Source organism: Schistocerca gregaria, chromosome 7, assembly GCF_023897955.1.
Source record: "Schistocerca gregaria isolate iqSchGreg1 chromosome 7, iqSchGreg1.2, whole genome shotgun sequence".
In the NCBI taxonomy this organism is placed as follows: Eukaryota; Metazoa; Arthropoda; class Insecta; order Orthoptera; family Acrididae; genus Schistocerca; species Schistocerca gregaria.
The window spans coordinates 425,680,918-425,701,396 of NC_064926.1; the positions used below are offsets into that span (position 1 = coordinate 425,680,918).

Consider the following 20,479-nt stretch of genomic DNA (forward strand, 5'->3'; position numbering starts at 1 on the left):
TTGTGCTAAAGACAACTTTAATGTGGAGTAATGAATGTTATTTTTCCTTCTGGTATTGTAATTATGAACATCATTGTTCCTTTTGAACTGTACTGGATTATTTGCTACAAACTTCATGAGAGTATAAATTTAGTGTGAAGCAGTAGTCAGAATGCCCAACTGCTTAAACAGACACCTACAAGATGATTGTGGATGGGCACAACATATTATTCCTACAGCACATTTTTGTGCAGTGAAAACTTTCTTCCTTAAGGAGGTGTTACCCCAGAACATTACCACATATTAAACTACTAAATGAAAATATACAAATTGGCCATTCATTTAAGTGGATAGTTGGTTGGCAGTCGTGGGTGCGTCAAATGCTATGCAGAAATTGCAGCAAAGCTGTTACATGACTGGACTGTTTTCACAGGCACCTATGCCTGTAATGGGGTACAATAAGCATGTGATGGGACTGGATTTGGAAATGCTGGATGGGTGATTCAGACAGGTGTTGCACCCGGGTCTTCCGTGGGAACATCATGCATGTGGCAAGGAGTTGGGACTGTGTGTGACATAGGGATGGACCAGGATAATGTGTAAGTTGGGTGGACAGTACAATACCTCTTAGGGAGAACTGTGTGTATTATGTTCTTCATTTCCTGATGAAGGGTATGGTTCAGTTGTTCCAGTCTGGGACGAGGGGTGTGCTTCTTTGTATCTTGTTCTTGAGGGGAAGGGTATTAGAATAATGAGAATATGATAATATGACACAGGAAATCTGTTTGTGGACTAGGTTTGTTGGATGGTGCCTGTCTGTGTGAGATCAGCATACTGGGCTCTGCAATGCTTATCATTACAGATGTGCTGCGCACATATGGTCAGAGTACATTGGAGTTATTTTTTGGTGTGGAGGGGATGACAGCTGTAAAATGCATGTTAGTGCATGTAGCTGTAAAATGCATAGTTAGTGGGTGTGGTATGAACATAAGTACAGATGGAGCCATCAGAGGTTTGGGGGTCAACTTCCAGTAAGGTGGCAGGTTGGGCAGGGGAGGACCAGATGAAGCAAAAGACAGAGGTGTTGAGGCTATGGAGGAATTAGGACAGGCTGTCTTGGCCCTGTGTCCAGATGTCTTATTTATTTAACTAATTACATTCTCACCCATATATACTGCCCTTTTAGCAGAAGATATATAGGTTGTTAAACTATTATAGTTAAAAATAAGATGGATGAGTAGAGGACTATAAAATAAACAAATAATTCAAATAAACATAGATCCACAAACCAATGGGTGCACAATAGGGCATTTTATGGCTGAGTACGTGAATGCTGTTTAAGAGAGTCCCCAAAGATCTGTACTGCAGATACATACTTGAAGACAAACATATTGCAACAGCTATTCCACATGACCACCATTCATGTGAAGGCAGGCTTCAGTACATCTCCTCATCAATGCCCATCCAGTTCAAAAAACTTAAAAAGGTTTTGAAAACATTGACAACCATACACTATGCATTCTCTGATTTCAATGACACTATCAACCTGACTGGAATACACCTTTGACTTTAAATATCACAAAAAAGGGGGTTCAAGTCGGGGGATCTTGAAGCCATGGTAATGCTAAGCTGCGAGAAATACACTTGTGCGATTTTGGCCCAAACAGCTAGATGAACGTGTACCAATGCACCATCATACATTTATCACGTATGATTCCTTTCACCAAAAAGAAAATCATCCAAGTAGTTGATTAGCTTGTGCTGCAGGAAATGAAGGTACATACAAGTCAGACAGATAGGAAATGTAGCCCTATCAACCGGTCATCATAGCACTGCCCTAACATTAATGGAAAGTCTCTGCTGATGTGCCATCTCAGTGGTGGCCTGTGGGTTCTCGTAGACCCGAAAATGTGTGTTGTGAGTGATCATAGTATACCTTGCATAAAGCATGCTTTGTTGCCCATGAGGAACAGTGAATCATTGCTACATTTTACAAGGATCTCCATTGGCAGAAGACAACCCAGGATGGAAAATCCAGTGTGCCATGTGGAGCATGCTTTACACTTGACACAGGCACAGCCATCCCTCACCTAATACTTGCCACGTGGTGGAGGATGAAACATCTACTGCAGCAATCCTTCTGGTACTTGTGCCTGGCATTGTGTCTACCTGTTGCAATATACACTCATACATTTGTAGTGTTGACACACTTGGTCTATCTGTTTGTTGCATGTTGGGCTGAAATGAAACAGTCTCATGTGCAGGTGCTTATGGAACCTATCAAATATTCTGCTGTCTGGTTGTCTGAGGATATGCTTCATGATAAAATCGTACTGCCTCTAGTGTACATTGCCATTAGCAAGTCCGTACAGAAAGTGAATGTCAGTCATTTCTTCATTTGAAAATATTTGTGAAGCCAGGGCAACCACTTCAGATGCATTTGCTGTTCACTGTAGGAACTGGAACCTGGAAGATGAGGCTGCCTTTAGCTGCAGCCTTGCTCTTTGCCTATTGCCAGTATGGCCTGAAACTTAAGGTATGATTGGTCAGTTCAAGGTCATTCTTTCCATCACACCAATGAAAGTAATGTACTCAATTAATTGACAGCAAGGTGCTAGCACAAAAACTGCAACATAAGCAGAGCCTTAGACATTAACAGTGTTGTAACATTATCATGACTGCACTTGTACCAGCAAAACCACTGGCTTCTGGATTTTTGTTAAGATTATTTGATTGTTTCATTGTCCTCTACCTGCTCCTTCCTTGTACCTGTAACAGTCAAACACCTTGTATAAACAAATCCATGGTACAGCCATGGCACCTGTATGAGTCTCTCCTATGCTAATCTGTTTATGGGTCTCCCATATGACACCTTCCTAGCCTTTCAAAACACTACACCCATTGTCTGGTTCAAATTCATTGATGGTATCATCATGATTTGGACCCAGGGTCAAGACAACCTACCCTCATTTCCTGGTTCCTTCAAAGCCTCAATAGGCTCTGATTCACTTCACCTGGTTCTCCTCAGCCTAAAGTGTCAGATTCCTGGACCTTGTCTTTCACCTCTCTGATGGCTCCATATGTACTTCCATCAACAATTCCTGTATTTTTAGAGCTGTCATCTTTTACAGATTAAAAAAAGAAAAAAAATGCGCCACATAGTCTAGCTATCTGAGAATGGCACATCTGTAGTGATGAGAATTCCTGTTCTAGTGTGCTGAAGATCTCACACAGACCTTCACAGACAGGCACTGTCCACCCAATCTAATCCACAAAGAGATTTCCCATTTCAAATCCCCACACCCTTAATTCTCCCACCAACCCCAAGAACCAGCTCATCACCCAATAATATCCTGGACTGTAGTAACTAAACCATGTCCTTTGCTAGGGCTTTGAATGAGCATTGAATTGTGCTCAGAAATGAGGGACATCATACCCACAATCCTTCCTACTCTTCCTAAAGAGGAAGTAGACAGTCCCAACACCTTGCCACTTGTTTCATATTTCTCTGGAAGACACAGGTGAAAACCTGTCTGATTCATCCACCCAGCATATCCTATTTCAGTCCCTGCAAAAGCTTATCCTATCTCATCAGAGGTAGGGCCGCCATTGAAAGCATCCATGTCATACATCAGCTCTGCTGAAATTTCTGTACAGAATTTTATGCAGGCATGACCACAAACCAACTGTCTACCTGAATGAATGGTCATTGCCAAACTGTGGCCAAAAACAGGGTTGACCACCCACTGATAGAACATGCAGCTGAGCCCAATGTTGTTGATTTCAATGGCTGCTTCACAACTCATGTCATGTGGATTCTTTCTCCGAGCAGTAGCTTTTCTGAACTACATAGGCTGGAGTTATCCCTTGCAATATATCATCAATTCCGATAACCCTGCTGGCCTCAGTCTTTAATAACCGACTGGACCCATGCCCTCATCTCCCCTGTCTTCTCTTCATCTGTTAAGTCAGCCCCTCCTAATCCATTCCTTTATGACATCATGCACTATGTGAACTCAGTAGTTATAGTGCCTGTGGGTCACATCCCTATCCCGTGCATCTGCTGCTCCTTCCTTCCACATTCCTACCTCATACACCTCCTGCCTCCCTCCAAATTATCATCTACCCTTCCCCAGCTCTCTCCCACTCCCCATCTCTTTTCTCTTTTCATCCACTCTACCCTGCACCACCCCTCACACCAGTATACCTATTAAATTGCAGCCCTGGCTTGCCATTATGTGTTCAGCCGGCAAAATGTGACCATACAGGTATTTTGTGTGTGTGTGTGTGTGTGTGTGTGTGTGTGTGTGTGTGTGTGTCTAAGTCTAATATATTATATAATTCTCATTGAATCTTATCATTTTTTCTTCTTGTTTCTATACATCATCAAAATACAAATATGTGCAATTAGTGTTGAGTGTACATTTATACCGCAACTACTATGGCTTTGCATTGTTTCAAACATGTGCTACCACAGTTAAATCTTCGGATTTATTGTACAACATGAAAAAAGGATAAGCAAGTTCCTAAAGTATGTTCATGAGAATCATTTATTTGCGACCACATGAAGCTATTAAAGTTCACTAAATCATATCTCCCTTCTTCCTAACCCACATTATTTGTTTTCATGTATTATTTTACTACCTCACACCTTCATGGTGTGGCGCATAACAACAACTGCTCCCTAACAGCCTCTTCCTCAATTTTTTCCTTTTTTTATATTGCAGTAAATGTGTGGTTATATTTTCATGGAAAGGTTGAGACCATATTTCATATACAAATAAGCTTATGGAGAGCTTTTGAGATAATTAGTCCTTTAAATAAAATCACTTAAATGGTTTAAACATAATTGCACCATGGTCATGTTAACAGCCTTACTTTTCATCTTTACTGGAGAAGCTTCCTCAGGAGCTTGCATGTACTGAATTATTCTGTATTTACTATGATAAAGTCTGGAAATTATAAAATCCATGTCTTATCACATTAGGGAGCTTTGTAATTCCTTCTGATACTTATAAGAAGCATGCATTCAGAAGTTTGGATAGGAGTATCAGGAAAGCTACTCTACAGACAGAGGCCAGTTAACAATGGTCTATTGGACATAATTATCGCATATGCTACCAGTAGTTATATTCTAACTATGCAAAATTCTACTAGAAACTTGATATTGTCATTCTACAAATGTGTTTATTTTGATTTTGAGAGTTTAATTGATACCATTCGTCTTCTTGCCCCCCCCCCCCCCCCCCCCAATTAACTGTGTGGTATCCACACTAATTTTTCCAGATTGCATGTTATGTAGGAACTGCTTTGGGAAGTTTTCTCTGACATACACTGCACACACTCTTTTTAAATTCCACTTTTTACTGAACAACAGTTTTGGCCCATTAACAGTTGAGCCACTTGCGACTTATGGAGGCTGTACACAGCATATGAATAAAATTTCTTCTTCACAGATAGAGAGAACAAACACATAAACAATAGCAGGGCATGTGAGATATAACACTTCAGGTACACAGTTGAGCTCCCCAGTAGCACAATGTGAGTAACAATGAGTAATTGCCAAGTATTAAACAAACATAACACCACACCAAATGTAAAATTAAATTTATCATGGATTATATAATATTTCAATGTTGAATTTTCAGGGCCGTGAGGGAATGACTGCATACTATCTCACAAAAGGTTGGGCAGGATTAGTTGTGATGGTGGAAAATCGTCATGAGAATAAATGGATCCATGTGAAGTGTGACTGTCAGGAGAGCTACAACGTGGTCTCAACAAGAGGAGAGCTTCGTACTGTTGACTCTGTTCCTCCATTGCACAGGTAAGTTAAGAAAAAGGCGCTGCAGTCTCTAAGAAGTGAATTTAGAAAGTGTGAAAGTGGCTGATAAAAGAAAGTAGGAAGTGCAGTTGCCAGGTTCCATGATCATTACCTACATCTTACCATAAGACATCTGTTTTGAGAGAGAGAAACACTACCGTGTTGATCGTTGGCACATTAGTGTAGATGATGTCATTGAGCTGGCTACATGTAGAGGAAATTTTAAGGCAATGGTAACAAGTCAAGTAATGATTGAAAACTGATTACAGATAACTTTACTAACCATTTCCATTTGGAAGATAGCAACTTTAAAATATAGCAGTTCACATGTTCCTATTAACCTTGTATGATCTGCAAGGTTATTCACTTCTATTTTAGAGATAAGCTTTGAAGGTGTACACACAGGTATGAGACTACACTTTTCTTTCATATACCCATTTTTGTTTGTGTATCGAAGGCAGAAAAGTGAGTCTTTTAATGCAGACTTTTCAGTAAATAAATAAGCATTGTTATGCAAATTGCAGTTGATATCCAGCAGTTTATCTCAAACTGTCAATGTTAAAAATTTCTGGATCATCTGTCATTTGCATGTTTGTACAAATAACAGTAACATCATAGATATTCTGAAAGAAAGGAACTACATGGGAAACTACAAGGATAACTCTCATCTGTGTAGTTCAGAAAAGCTGCAGCTGTGGGAGGGGCCTGACACCACAGATTGTGAACTCAGCTGGCCATGCCTCTGATGGGATGGGATAAGCCCATGACAGTAGGACTGAAGTAGGTTGTGCTGGGTTGATGAACTGGGCAGGTCTTACATGTGGGTCTTCCCCAGTGATATGGCCCCTGAGGCAGTGGGACGGATCAGGGTGTTGTGTAGGTCAGGTGAGTGGTGGAATACAACTTGTGGATGGGAAGTATTCTAGGTAGGATGTCCCTTATTTTGGGGTTCAGTGATAGATAGTCAAAACATTGGGAAAGGAAACTGTTCAGTTGCTTCAATCTGGGATTATATTGGGTGATGAAGGAAATGCCCCTATACACCAGTGGGGGGAATCTGTTTGCAGACTAGGTTTGGTGGACAGTGCCTATCGTTCAAGACCTGTGTAAGATCTTCAGCATACTGGACTCGGAAATTCTCATTGTTATAGATGTGCCCTCCACAAGTGGCCATACTTCTGGGAGCTATTTTTTGGTGTTGAAGTTATGACAACTGTCAGAATGCAAGTACTATTAATGGTTAGTGGGCCTGATATGACCAGGTGTACAGAAGGAGCCATCAGAGAGGTAGAGGTCAATATTCTGGAAAGTGCCACAGTGGGTTGAGGAGGACCGGGTGAAGTGAATGAAGGAGAGAGTATTGAGATTGCGACGAAATGAGACTATGGCACAGGCTGTGAAGCAGTCATTAAAATGAAGAACATCATTTTGGGTGGCATGCTCAGCAATGGGGTGGTCTAGCTGTTTCTTGGTCACAGTTTGTTAGTGGCCATTCATGTGGAAAGAGAGCTTGTTTGTTGTCATGCCCACGTAGAATGCAGCATTGTGGTTACAGCTTAGCTTGTAGATCACATGACTGGTTTCACAGGTAATGCTGCCTTTGGTGGGATAGGTGATGTTTGTGACTGGACTGGAGTAGGTGGTGGTAAGAGAATGTATGAGACAAGCCATGCATCTAAGTCTATTACAGGGATATGAGCCATGAGGTAAGGGTTTGGGAACAGGGGTTGTGTAGGGATATACAAAGATGTTCTGTAGGTTCGGTGGCCGGTGGGAAGGATGGTGGGTAGGACATTTCTCATTTCGGGGCATGACAAGAGGTAGTCTAAACCCCGGCAGAGAACGTGATTCAATTGCTCCAGTCCTGGGTGGTACTGAGTCATGAGTGGAATGCTCCTGTGTGGCCAGACAGTGGGAGTTTCGAAGGTTGTGGGTGGCTGCAGAGATAGGACATAGGAGATCTGTTTTTGTACAAGGTTGGCAGGCTAATTATGGTTTTTGAAGGTATTTATGAGACCCTTCGTATATTTTGAGAGCGACCGCTCATCACTGCAGGTGTGAGAGCCATACCAAGGATGGCAGTACTGATGTAGCCATCTTAGAGGTGGATATACACTATTGTTCATTCCCATAACCCTTGTCGCTCAACCTTTGTTAGTCATTGTCGTTAATCATTAGCTCCTTCCCTGTTCCCATTCATGCAATACGCAATACACAGCTCTCTGTACAACCAACATACCCACAGTTTTTCTAGTTCTCTTCTTTTCCACTACACCCTCCCCCCCCCCCCCCCAGAAATGTCTGCTTGTGTCTGTGTATGTGCGGATGGATATATGTGTGTGTATGCGAGTGTATACCTGTCCTTTTTTCCCCTTAAGGTAAGTCTTTCCGCTCCCAGGATTGGAATGACTCCTTACCCTCTCCCTTAAAACCCACATCCTTTCGTCTTTCCCTCTCCTACCCTCTTTCCTGAATAATAACCGTTAGTTGCGAAAGCTTGAATTTTGTGTGTATGTTTGTGTTTATTTGTGTATCTATCGACCCGCCAGTGCTTTTGTTTGGTAAGTCACATCAACTTGCGCGCGCACGCATGTGCGCGCGCGCACACACACACACACACACACACACACACACACACACACACACACACACACACAAATCCTACTTCACTGTTGATTATTGTTGATAAATTAGTTGTGGCTTGGTTAAATGTTTATATTTCCATCAGAGTATGTGTGGGTGTATTAAAATTTATGCTTCTGTTTTTAATACAGACAGGTAATAATTGTGCTGACACAACTGGAAGGAAGTGGAGGTTTTTCAATTGCCCACCGACTAACGCACAGACTGGCCAATTCAAGTGGGTTGCATGACTGGGGTCCTCCCAATACCAGTCATTGCCCGCCAATTGACAAACAGGTGGAAGGTCTACACTCACCACGGCTCATAACATAACTCTAAAGAATCTTCATTGTGTTTTGTGATATTTAGCATTGGTGAGACAGCAATGTAGAAATAATCTGTCTTGTAAAGATCTGAAGTGCCACTTGTTACCGGATAAGCCACATAGCTTCACTGCTAGCATTAGTGTGTTTGTTTCCTACTGTTTGGTGCCATGAAGTAGACAGCACTGCCAATTGCAGTTATGAAAAGTTTGCAGCAGGTTATATACATAGATATTTGTATTTGCTGCTGTAGAAGTGGAGAGCCTTGCTTATTGGGTCTAGCATATTTTGACACACACATTGTTAATGATGTATAATAGACCAACACAGTATGAGAAAAATGTTTGTGAGACAGCTACATATCAGCACTCATTGCTTGAAATCTTAGCCGAATGCTGTATTCAGGTTGCTGGAGATGTTATGGTGGTTTACAATTGTGTACAATAGGAAACTTCACAGTGTAGTTGTGAAGTATGTGGTTTGCACATGAATCTCAATTTTTTTTTTCTGTAAGCTGACACAGCTATTGTTAAAAGTGTATGTCGGTGTAGAAGTGCTTAAATTTATAGTGTTAAAAAATTCATAGTTGTTGAACTATCCCATAACTTGTGTAAAGCTGAAAGGTGGTGAGAGTGGAAATTCAGAAAATTTAATAATTAGATAGTGGATGAGGAAGCATTTTCATTTGTTCGAAAGGGCTATACTGTGATATTTTCTATGATAACTGTTATAAAATATGCCCATTTTAAAAAAGTGCATTGTTTTTATTATAACTAAGAGTTTCATGAAAGAAGTTTTTGAGCCAGTGGATCATTTGTAGATTACAGCATGAGCCTTATTTTGAAATTACATGGTTGTTAATGTAGAAAAGCTGTGGCTGTGAGCAGACGTCTTCCTTGGAGAAGAAGCTGTGCTATAACAAACTCATTCAGTTTCACCTTCTTCATAGTCTGCCCAATTATGAGAATCACATCGAAATATTCTGTACAAATATTGTGATCACAGAATGTAACACAAACATCACAAAACATCTAATGGATCCAAACATTTTAGTAAATACTTCTTGCAGGATTTGTTTTTTTAAATGCTGTTAATGATTAGGAAAAATGAGTTAACCCTGTCTTTGGTGCTGACTTTTATGCATTACTCAGTAACTCAGAAATAATACACTAACAGTGTAGCGCTCAGTTTTGGGATACTTCTGAAAGGCAATAGTATGAATCTGTGACCTGAAAATCACCGCTTGTGTAAAATGCACATGTTGAGAAAATGTTTTAGACTGATAATTGATAATGATATTGATAATATTAATGATGAAGACGATGATGATAATAATGAAAACCAACAAGAGTAATTTAGTTTTAAGGATGAATTTATAATAGAAAGGGTTCTACCTTTGATACTACATGTGCACTCAGTAAGACAGAGCCTGAAGTGATATGACCATATATTCTGTTTCTCAACTCCTTTTATATTTCTCCATTTTGACTGCCAATTTTTTTCACTTCTGTCTGAATGGCACTGCACACTAAAATCTATTTTTAAAGCCTTTGACAAGTATCGATAATGATACTTCACAATATAGTTCAAAGTGCATTAAAATATTGGTGACAGAGAATGTGATAATCTGCTCTACAAATGTTTTATGTATGTCCTTGTCTGTGAAATGTACAATCTACTGTATGTTGTAGAATATGTTTTGTTACTTACTCTATGCATCAATGTGCGGCATTTTGTATTGTGTAAATCTCAGGTATGGCTTTACTTTCATGTATACTTTGCCTGTAAACAGACTTTTGAATATTCAAAACTGTACAGTCCATTATAATTTTTACAATGTATATTTTATGTTATTGTAATACCTGTGTAATACTGACACTACAAAGATCTGAGATAAAAAAAATCTTGCCATTGTGATAAAATGTTCACTATTTTTTCAATTTTTCTCTTTCTATGCTCTTTCATTTTGAGGATGATTTTTTTTTTTTTGTACCAGCTGTTTTATTTAGTTTTCATTTGTAGAGGTATAACTAATTACAAATCTCAAATGATGCCTCTGTTCCAAAACACTTTCTCTCAAGAGTAAATTGCACCTTATACCGTGGCAGCATGTTACTTAAACATAAGTGGTATCCATAGCAGTTATTGCTCCTTTTGGAGGAAGACTGCATAAATGAATGTTATACTTTAGAAAACTATGAACTGTCTTCATGCCTGGAAAACTTCTGCATAATTTTCAGGATTGTAATAGTGTCAAAGGTAAGTGTTCACCATTACAAATGATTCCCTATTTTGTCTCCTTGGTATACTAAAAAACAACTATTTGATATCATCTTAGAAAGGCTCTTTAGTTTTCTGCTTAGAGTCCATAATTTTAATGACTTGTTACATTTTGTGGTATCCTGGGAGTGCTACTAACTAGTGAAATCTTTGTTAGAATGAAGAATCAAACAATAGAAAATTCAGAATGGACTGTAACAACATTATCAAAAGGAAAAGAGGAGATGCTGAGGTGCAGATTTCGTAATGCAGCCCTTTCTGCAGGGGTTAAGTTACTGCGCTGAGTAGGATGCTGCAGAAGAAATAAGAAGGGAAACTTGCCATGCTCTGTTGAAGTCTCCTGCTCAAAGCAGTAACTTAACCCCTGCAGAAAGGGCTGCATTATGAGATCTGAGAGAGGACCCTGCAGTAGTAGTATTGAAAGCTGACAAAGCTAATGCAACAGTTTTGTTACTTCGTGGTGTATATAAAGATAAGACATATGGTCTGCTAAGTGACTCTACCTATAGGAGGATTGATTACGATCCAACAGGGCAGTTGCAACAGAAAACTTTAGCACTATTAAATTCCTCCTCCTTACCGCAAGAGCCCATCAAGAGATTGAGACCACATGGTTGTGTACCTCCAAGACTGTATGGCCTTCCAAAGGTTCATAAAGAGGGTCTTTCTGTGTGTCCAATAGTGAGTAACAATGGAGCTCCTACATATGATTTAGCAAAACGTCTCGCTTCCTTGCTGAGACCTTCTGTGGGCAAGTGCTCATACCACATATGAAACTCAGCTGATTTTATAGTTAGGCTAGGGGCTCTTCATCTTAGGAGTGTAGACCTTCTAGTAAGTTTTGATGTGGTCTCACTTTATACAGAAGTTCCTCTTGCAGATTCTTTGACACTTATTGGTAACATGTTTCCTGTTGATATCACTGCTTTGTTTATTTTATGTTTAATCAAGAATATTTTGAACAGAATGACGGTGTCGCCATGGGTATCCCCCTGTCTCCCTTGGTGGCCAACCATTTTATGGAGGATTTTGAGGAGAGAGCACTTGAATCAGCTGCCCTGAAACCAACAGTTTTTTTGGAGGTATGTGGATGATACTTTCGTAGTGTGGCCTCAGGGAGAAGACAAATTAATGCATCACCTCAACTCTATTCATAGCAACATCCGGTCTACCATGGATATAGAGAAAGACGGTTGTTTGCCTTTCTTGGATGTCCTGGTTCGAAGGAAGAATGATGGTTCTCTAGGGCATTCAGTTTATCTGAAGCCCACTCATACTGATTTGCAACTGCAAGCATCGAGTTGCCATCACCCGTTGCAAACCATGAGTGTCCTTAAAACACTTGTTCATAGAGCTCATACAGTCTCAGATCTCAATAGCTTACCTCAAGAACTCGCCCATCTAAAGACAGTATTCAGCAAAAATGGGTATTCTCTCCGGCAGATTAACAGGGCACTAACAATTAAAACTAATAAGCAGGAAGTGGATAAAGAGGAGAGCATGCCAACAATCTTTAGCTTTTCTTCCTTTCATTGGCAACACTTCATTTAAAATAGCAAGAATCCTCTGAAAATTTCAGGTGAAAGTGGTTTTCTGCCCACCATCGAAGATTGAGGACCTTGTGGGATCAGTAAAGGACAATCCGTTACTACAAAAGGCCGGAATTGACAAGATACCGTGCCAATGCTGTATGGCTTGTGTAGGTCAAACTACACATACCGTGAAAGAATGCTGCACTGAACATCAATGTTACACCCGCCTTCTGCAGCCAAGCAAGTCCGCTATTGCTGAACATTGTATTTTTGTGGGACATTCAATGGAGTATGAGAAAATATGATTTTGTCCAGAGCAACATCTTTCTGAGACTCCATTATTAAAGAATCCGTAGAAATTCATCTGGTGGAAAATCTGTTGAAACGTGACAGCGGCTACCAGCTGGACAGTGCATGGAAACCCATCATCTTCACGATTTGCTCAGATCAAAGATGACAGAGTGCACCAACGGTCACGGCAAACAGCAACGCAGAGGGTGACTGAGTTCCACTATTCCACCAGGGAGGGCGCTGCTGGTGGGTAGTGTGTGTCAGCGGGCAGTATGGTCCATCTATCAAGTTTTTGACACATGCGCAGAAGAATAGTTACAGCGTGCTATATATTGTGGAATGGAGGATGTTTTCGGGAACCTGCAATGGCTCACCTGACGATGACTGGCAGATGGCCAGTTGAAATATCGTGCGGAGTATTGAACGATGACTGGCTGCAAGACTGAAATTTGTTTGTACAATTTTATGCTACTCACACAACAGTTCAAATTATATGCATGGACTCCACAGTATATGGGGATGACAATATGTAACAAGTTAATAAGCAAAAACATATTTAATATGAAGCCAGAAATTTTATAAATGAGGCTACGATAGATTCTGAGAGAGAAATGCCTATATTCAATAGAATTCATAGGGGGTGAAATGATAATCTGAGCAAGGGGTAATGTGTTAGATTTTATTGTATGTATATATAACAAAATTGTATTATTATGACGCTGTTTGTTAACATCAGCTGTTCTTTGTTTATAGTGAAATTTTACCACAATTGGACGTGTCTTCTGTACCTGAATCAAATGATTTAGAGTATGTGCATTATGAGCAAAATAAACCACATTAAACAATCCACTATGCTCACGGTCTTGCTGCAATTGAACACTACCTTTCCCAAAGCCTGACTGACTCCAAACCCACGAACTTCTTTCTGGTCATCATGACCAACTACACCCTCACAAATTATTATTTCTCATTTGAAGACATCACCTACAAACAGATCTGCTGTATTTCCATGGGCACCAACATGGCAGCATTTTGTGACAACCTATTCTTGAAAAATCAAGAGCAATGCTTCCTAACCACCTAGAATTCCAAGCCCATTACATCTTTCAGATTAAGGTTGCTGATCTGAACTGAGGGTGAGGACACACAATCCACATTCCTCCAGAACCTCAACACTTTCTACATGTAAATCCACATCTCTACTCTGCAAGCCACCATAGAGACATGGTGAAGGGTACCTTATACAACTGGTAGTCAACTCTCTTCCTGCCCAATTCACAAATGGACTGAGGGAAAAACAACTGTCTATTTCCATTAGTATGAGCCCTGATTTCTCCTATCTTATCTTTGTGGTCCTTGAATGAGACGTATGTTGGTAGCAGAAGGACTGTTCTGCAGACTGTTGCAAATGCTGTTCTCTAAACTTTCTCAGTAGTGTTTTGCAAAAAAAAGAAAAAAAAAGAAAAGAAAAAGTTCTTCCCTCTAACAATTCCCATTTGAGTTCAAAGAGCATTTCTGTAATATTTGCATGTTGATTGAACAAGGCAGCAACAAAAATAGCAGCATGCCACTGAATTGTTTCAGTATCTTCCTTTAATTTGACCTGGTAGGGACCTCAAACACAGAAGTAATACCCAAGAATTGGTTGCACAAGTATAGATGAGCTACACTTTCCCAGAACTCAATCAATAAATTGAACTCTACCATTCACATTCCCCTGTCGGAGGTTTGAGTCCTCCCTTGGGCATGAGTGTGTGTGTTGTCCTTAGTGTAAGTTAGTTTAAGTAGCATGTAAGCTTAGGGACCGATGACCTCAGCAGTTTGGTCCCATAAAACCTTAGCACAAATTTCCAATTACCATTCACATTCCCTACAACTGACATTGTGTGTTTGCTCCATATCATATAGCTTTGCAGTTTTATGCCCCAATATTTAACTGATGTGACTGTCAACCAGCACACCACTAATAAATACTGTATTCAAACATTACAGTACTGTTTTTTGTTCACATCTGCATTCAATTTCATTTTTATATTTTTAGACATCAAATAGAAATTCTGCCCGTCATCCTGTATCCATCTACTGACACTTGACAATGACACTTTCTCATACACTACAGTGTCATCAGCAAATGGTTGCAGATTACTACTCACCCTATGTCAGATTGTTGATGTATGCAGAAAACAAGAGAGGACCTATCACACTTCCCTGCCAGACTCCTGATGAAATACCTGTCCTTGATGAACACTGTCCATCCAGGACAATTACTTAAAAAGACTTCACACCACTCTCGTACCTGAGAAACTATTCTGTATGCTCTGGCCTCTGTTAACATCTGCAGTGTGGCACTGTGTTAAATTCTTTCTAGAAATCTAGGAATATGAAATCTAGATGTTGCCTTTCATCCATGTTTTACAGGATATTGTGTGAGAAAAGGGCAAGCTGAGTTTCAGATCAGTGACACTTTTGACATGCATGCTGATTTGTGAAGAGATGCTTTCATGGAAATTTATTGTATTCAGTCTCCGAATATGCTAACAAATTCTGCAGCATAATTGCAGGTCCATTGTGTTACCCTTCTTATAAACGAGAGTCATCTGCACTTTTTTCCAGTCAATCCATTCTTTGCAATGGGTGAGAGATCCTTGAGAAGTGCAAGCTAAGTAAGGGCTAATACCAGAGAGTACTCTCTGTTAATCTAAACTGGGTATTCATATGGGCCTGGTGACTTACTTGTTTTCAACTCTTTCAGCTGTTTCTCAGTGCCAGGAACGCCTATTTCTATGTGTGACGCTCGAATGGTGGTGTGAGTGTGTGATCCTCATATGTGAATGATTAAAAGGGTAACTTAAAATTTCAGCTTTCCATTTGCTTTCTTCTACTGCCAGTCCAGACTGATTGACAGGTGACTGAATAGAACCTGTTGACACCCTTAGCGATTTTACATAGGACCAGAAGTTTCTTAGTTTTTTGGCAAGATCTTTTGGTAAGGCAGGATGGTGAAGGATCTACACTTTGCACATTGATCTTTTTATAGATGTACAAATTTCTACTCACTTTTGCCTGTCATCATTTCTGCATTCATTTTTTGAACCAAGAGTGCAACAATCTTTGTTTCCTGACCATTTTCCAAATATTGTTATTCAACCACAAAGGGTCTTTCCTATCTTTAATACACTCACTGAGCACATACTTGTCCAGAATGTGATTTACACTCTGAATGAAATTTGTCCTTAATTCTTCTAAGTTCGTCATACTGGAACTAAATGATGTTCATTTGCTAAGTATGCTGACAACTGCTTATCTACCATTTCTGGAATAAAAACTATCCTGCCCTCCTTGATGACTATATTAGCTTTAGTAACCATTGTGGCTAAGATGACATTGTGATTGCTAATCTCTGTTTGTATATTGACACTGTTGATAACATCAGGACTGTGTATGTGAAGTCTAAAATATTTTCAGTGTATGTGGTCTGTTGAACTAGCTAGTAAAGACAGTTTTTGGAGAAAGCAAGACTCGTTGTCTGTACCATCTGCATACATCCACAGACATCACAGTATATAGTACGTAACTTAAAGTTGCCTGCAACTAATATTGGAGAACTCGAGTATTTCTGCACTCTGTGAACATACTGTCTTCAAATGATTATACAACTGTTACAGTGGAGTTGGGTGACTGGTAAAAGGGTCCAATGATGAATTTGAATCAGCCAAGGCCAGTTACTCAAATCCAAATACCTTATCAGTCAGACTCAATCTCGTCCTCAATAGAAATAATATTCTCGTTAATTGCAATGAACATTCTCTTATGGCATCTAACATATCTTTTTGACGTATGTTTCAGACTTTGTTTAATATTCTGGAGTTTCTATTTTGGGTTTCATCCAGCTCTCAGTTCTGAATATAAGTCGAAGGTGACAGCTTTCCTTGGGTGGGATGGGGGGGGGGGGGGAGGAGCAGAAAATTCAGGGACTTTGTTCCTTTACTGTTAAAACCTTGACATTTGAATTGTTTTTACTTTGTACTAATTCATTTATTTCACCATCTTCAGCCCAGAAAGTAAAGTTTCCCGATGTTTATCTGTACCTCACAGTTGGCACCACCAGTACCTTTGTCAACATCAAACAAACCGACCATCTATATTTTGACAACTGCCACCCATTTCACACCAAGAAGTCCCTCCATACAGCATAGCCACCTATGGTCATCACGTTTGCAGTGACAAGCACTCCAAGTAAATTGAGAGTCTCACTGAGACCTTCACAGACCAATATTATCCTCTCCCACTTTGTCCAGAAACAGGTCCCTAGTCAACTACAATCCCACACATACCCACTGACCAGTCAGAAAGGAGTGTTCCCTCACGACTCGGTACCACCCACGACTGGACTGATTGAATCATGTTATGCATTACCTCTCATCATGTACTGAAATGAGAACTATTCCTCCCCCTCCCACAGTGGTATTCCCTTGCCCACCCAACTTAACACAATATCCTTGTCTGTCCCTATTCCACCCCTGCTCCCAACACCTGGCCATGTGCCTCATATCCCTGTCAAAGGTGTATTTGAAAGACCTGTCCCAGTGACAAGTGTTTCTTACATCATAGGAGGCAGGACTACTGGTGGAAGCAGTCATGTGGTCTACCAGCTAAGCTGCAATCACTGTACTGCACACTATTTTGGCGCGGCCACTAACGAGCTGTCCAATTGCATGAATAGACAGTGCCAATCTGCAGCCAAGAAATAGCTTGACCACCCATTTACTGAGTGTACTTCAGTGAGTGCTTCATAGCCCATGCCATCTGGATCATTCCCATTAAAATCAGATTTTCTGAATTGTGCATACCCTTTGTTCCCATATCCCATCTGACCTCAACCTTCATTAATCCACGTCATCCACCTCCTTCCATCCTCTTTTCTTTTCCACTCCAGCCTCATATATTAGTCCTCCCCTGTCTATGCTTCTGCCCTCGCTATCACTCCACCTCTCCAGTACAGATTCCCTGATACTGTACCATCAGCCCACCTCTGCTATGTCCCTGCATGCTCTCACAGGGACTACTACAGCTTTTTCCCCACCCCTAATGTGCTGTACCTTCCCCTCCCCACAATACACTTGTTCAGCACCCTTACTGACAATCCCTGCTGAAATTACTACTCACCCTAGTGGAGCCACAGTGCCTGTAGATAACAGTTGCCGTGTGTATGTGAGTTGTGCATGCTTGTATGTGTGAGTGTTTCTCTATCTGATGAAGTACTTTGACCAATAGCTAAACCTCTAATAGTCTAGTACTAAATGAGCCTTTCTGCAGTTTAGCATCTTCTTTACCTGGCGCATGGCAATTTACCCTAACATTCATGTGGTTGAAGCTTCATGTTACTATTCATATTGATAAAGCGGTGTTAACTAAATTAACATTGGTTTAGTTCTCTCCTCACCAGTGTCACATGATCCTTGTAAAGCATTAACACTTTGAAATCTCAAAACAAGATCACATTACATGCCCAACAGATGACGTCTGAACAAAATATGCTGTGAATAAACAAATTAAAATAACAGCACATTACACATCTAACACAATCATGGAAAAAACAATAGTGCCAGTATGCCAAATGGTTATTAAGAAGATACTTTTTGTCAAACATACAGATGTTTAAATTATACACTAAAGAGTTATTTTCTGCTTGGTGATTTTTGTTACCCCACTCGAAAATGATACTCAACCTGTCTCAAAACTGCCAATGCCACTTAAAATTCTGTTCCTTCTTTCATGTTAGAATTTAAATAGCAGATGGTGGTGATCAGTCCCCAGACATATTTTATAATTTAACATGTTTTCTGATTTTATTAGAATATTCTCTCTCTCTCTCTCTCTCTCTCTCTCTCTCTCTCTCTCTCTCTGTGTGTGTGTGTGTGTGTGTGTGTGTGTGTGTGTGTGTGTGTGTGTGTAAAAACTAATAGTGGACCAAGAATGAAATGAGTGAGTCAGTTCTTAAATCAGAGAAATGCAAGGACATAGCACCTCTAATCCAAATCACATCTAATAAAGTACATAGGCAGTCTTTGGGTTCAGTGGCAGCTGCCTTTTCCTGAAGCAATATACAGAAAAAGGAGGTCTAGCACAGACCATAATAGAAGTCACTCCAAGGCTACCATGTAGTAAGTTAGTTATTTGCATGGTGGATCATCAGTACTACCTGTTGCTATGCTGTGACCTGAGTGTTTTACAATTATAGTATATGTTGTCACCTAAAAATATGGCAACATGCTGACAATGTACACACACACACACACACACACACACACACACACACACACACAATCTACAATGTCCTAGTGTAAACATCACATATTATCCTAATGACAGCTTCTGTGCAACAAATACGTTTTTCCTGAATGACATTTTACCCCAGAATATTATGCTATATGTCTAACAATGTGAGACATCAATTGACTTACTTGATCTGCACAGCCAATCTTCATCTCTTGATTTCCGGCCACGTCGATCTCTGAAAACTTCTTCTCCAAAGATTACTGCTGGTTAAGGGAATTTAAAAGACTCTCTGTCTACTTTTGAAATAATTTATTACTCGAAGAATACATCTAGTTCACTCATGATATATTTTAACTTCCACAAGCAACATATTCACCATTTGTCACATTAATATTCAAATGCTTACAAGTCAACTGATTTGCCTAGCATTAGGCTCGATTAAATGCATCTGCAATATATTTGGTTTACCAACCACATAATATTTGAACCCGTCTTGCCTCTAGCAAATACAATACACGGAAGTCACTAAAACAGCAAAGAATACTACATAATTACTTCTTGTTCTCCCAATACGGCTGCTGTGGTGATAGCAGCAAACACTTGTCGGCATTGTTTGACTGCCACACTTACAGTCTTCTCATAACGAACTCCAAACCTGCACACAGAAACAGGTGGCACAGTAGATACGTTTACACTCTCCCACTTATATTTAAAATATCTTGTGTTGTGTTCAAGACAGTAGAACGAGTGGTTCTGAATTTACGCAGAAATTCTCGAAGCACTACATATCCCTCGCCTCAGTTTGAACACAAGGTATTTTATACATAATCAACATGTACATTAATGTCCCACATAATACTAATTCACATTTTAACCAGTATACATTCTATTTCTTTTAATAATCATGAACAGCCTTTTATTTAATACTTAGCTCTTCTCTTTTCATTCTACTTTGATAATAACAAGTTGAACATTTCATCTAATGTTGGAGTCAGTTCTTTTATATCTAGGAATCGTGCAGACAGCATTTCTGATTTCCAGTCGTAAACTCCAGGTGTCATAGATGTTGTGGTTGGCAGGAGAGCCAACCGTATTGCTAAAGGAGGCCGAAATGCACGTGTTTTAGCTCACCCAGGCTGGCGTGAGGTCTGGAACATGACAAGGGAATTAGAATTGAGAAAAACGGATGTAGCTGGTGAAATACTTAACTTTAATCCATTCATGATGCACGTCGCTCTTTATGGTACATGATTCACAATATCAATAGTACGGATACTGGCGCCTTGCTAGGTCGTAGCAAATAACATAGCTGAAGGCTATGCTAACTATCATCTCGGCAAAGGAGAGCG

General features: G+C 40.0%; 1 protein-coding gene across 1 annotated transcript in view; it reads left to right on the forward strand.

Moving 5' to 3' along the window:
* LOC126281220 (calpain-D-like) overlaps positions 1 to 10,670 on the forward strand; it is a 441,331-nt gene extending 430,661 nt beyond the window's left edge. The window contains exons 15-16 of the mRNA XM_049979967.1: positions 5,628 to 5,806; positions 8,578 to 10,670. Of these exons, the coding sequence (XP_049835924.1) occupies positions 5,628 to 5,806; positions 8,578 to 8,758 (360 nt within the window). The 3' untranslated portion in view covers positions 8,759 to 10,670. The remainder of the gene's footprint in view (positions 1 to 5,627; positions 5,807 to 8,577) is intronic.
* Positions 10,671 to 20,479: the final 9,809 nt, after the last annotated feature.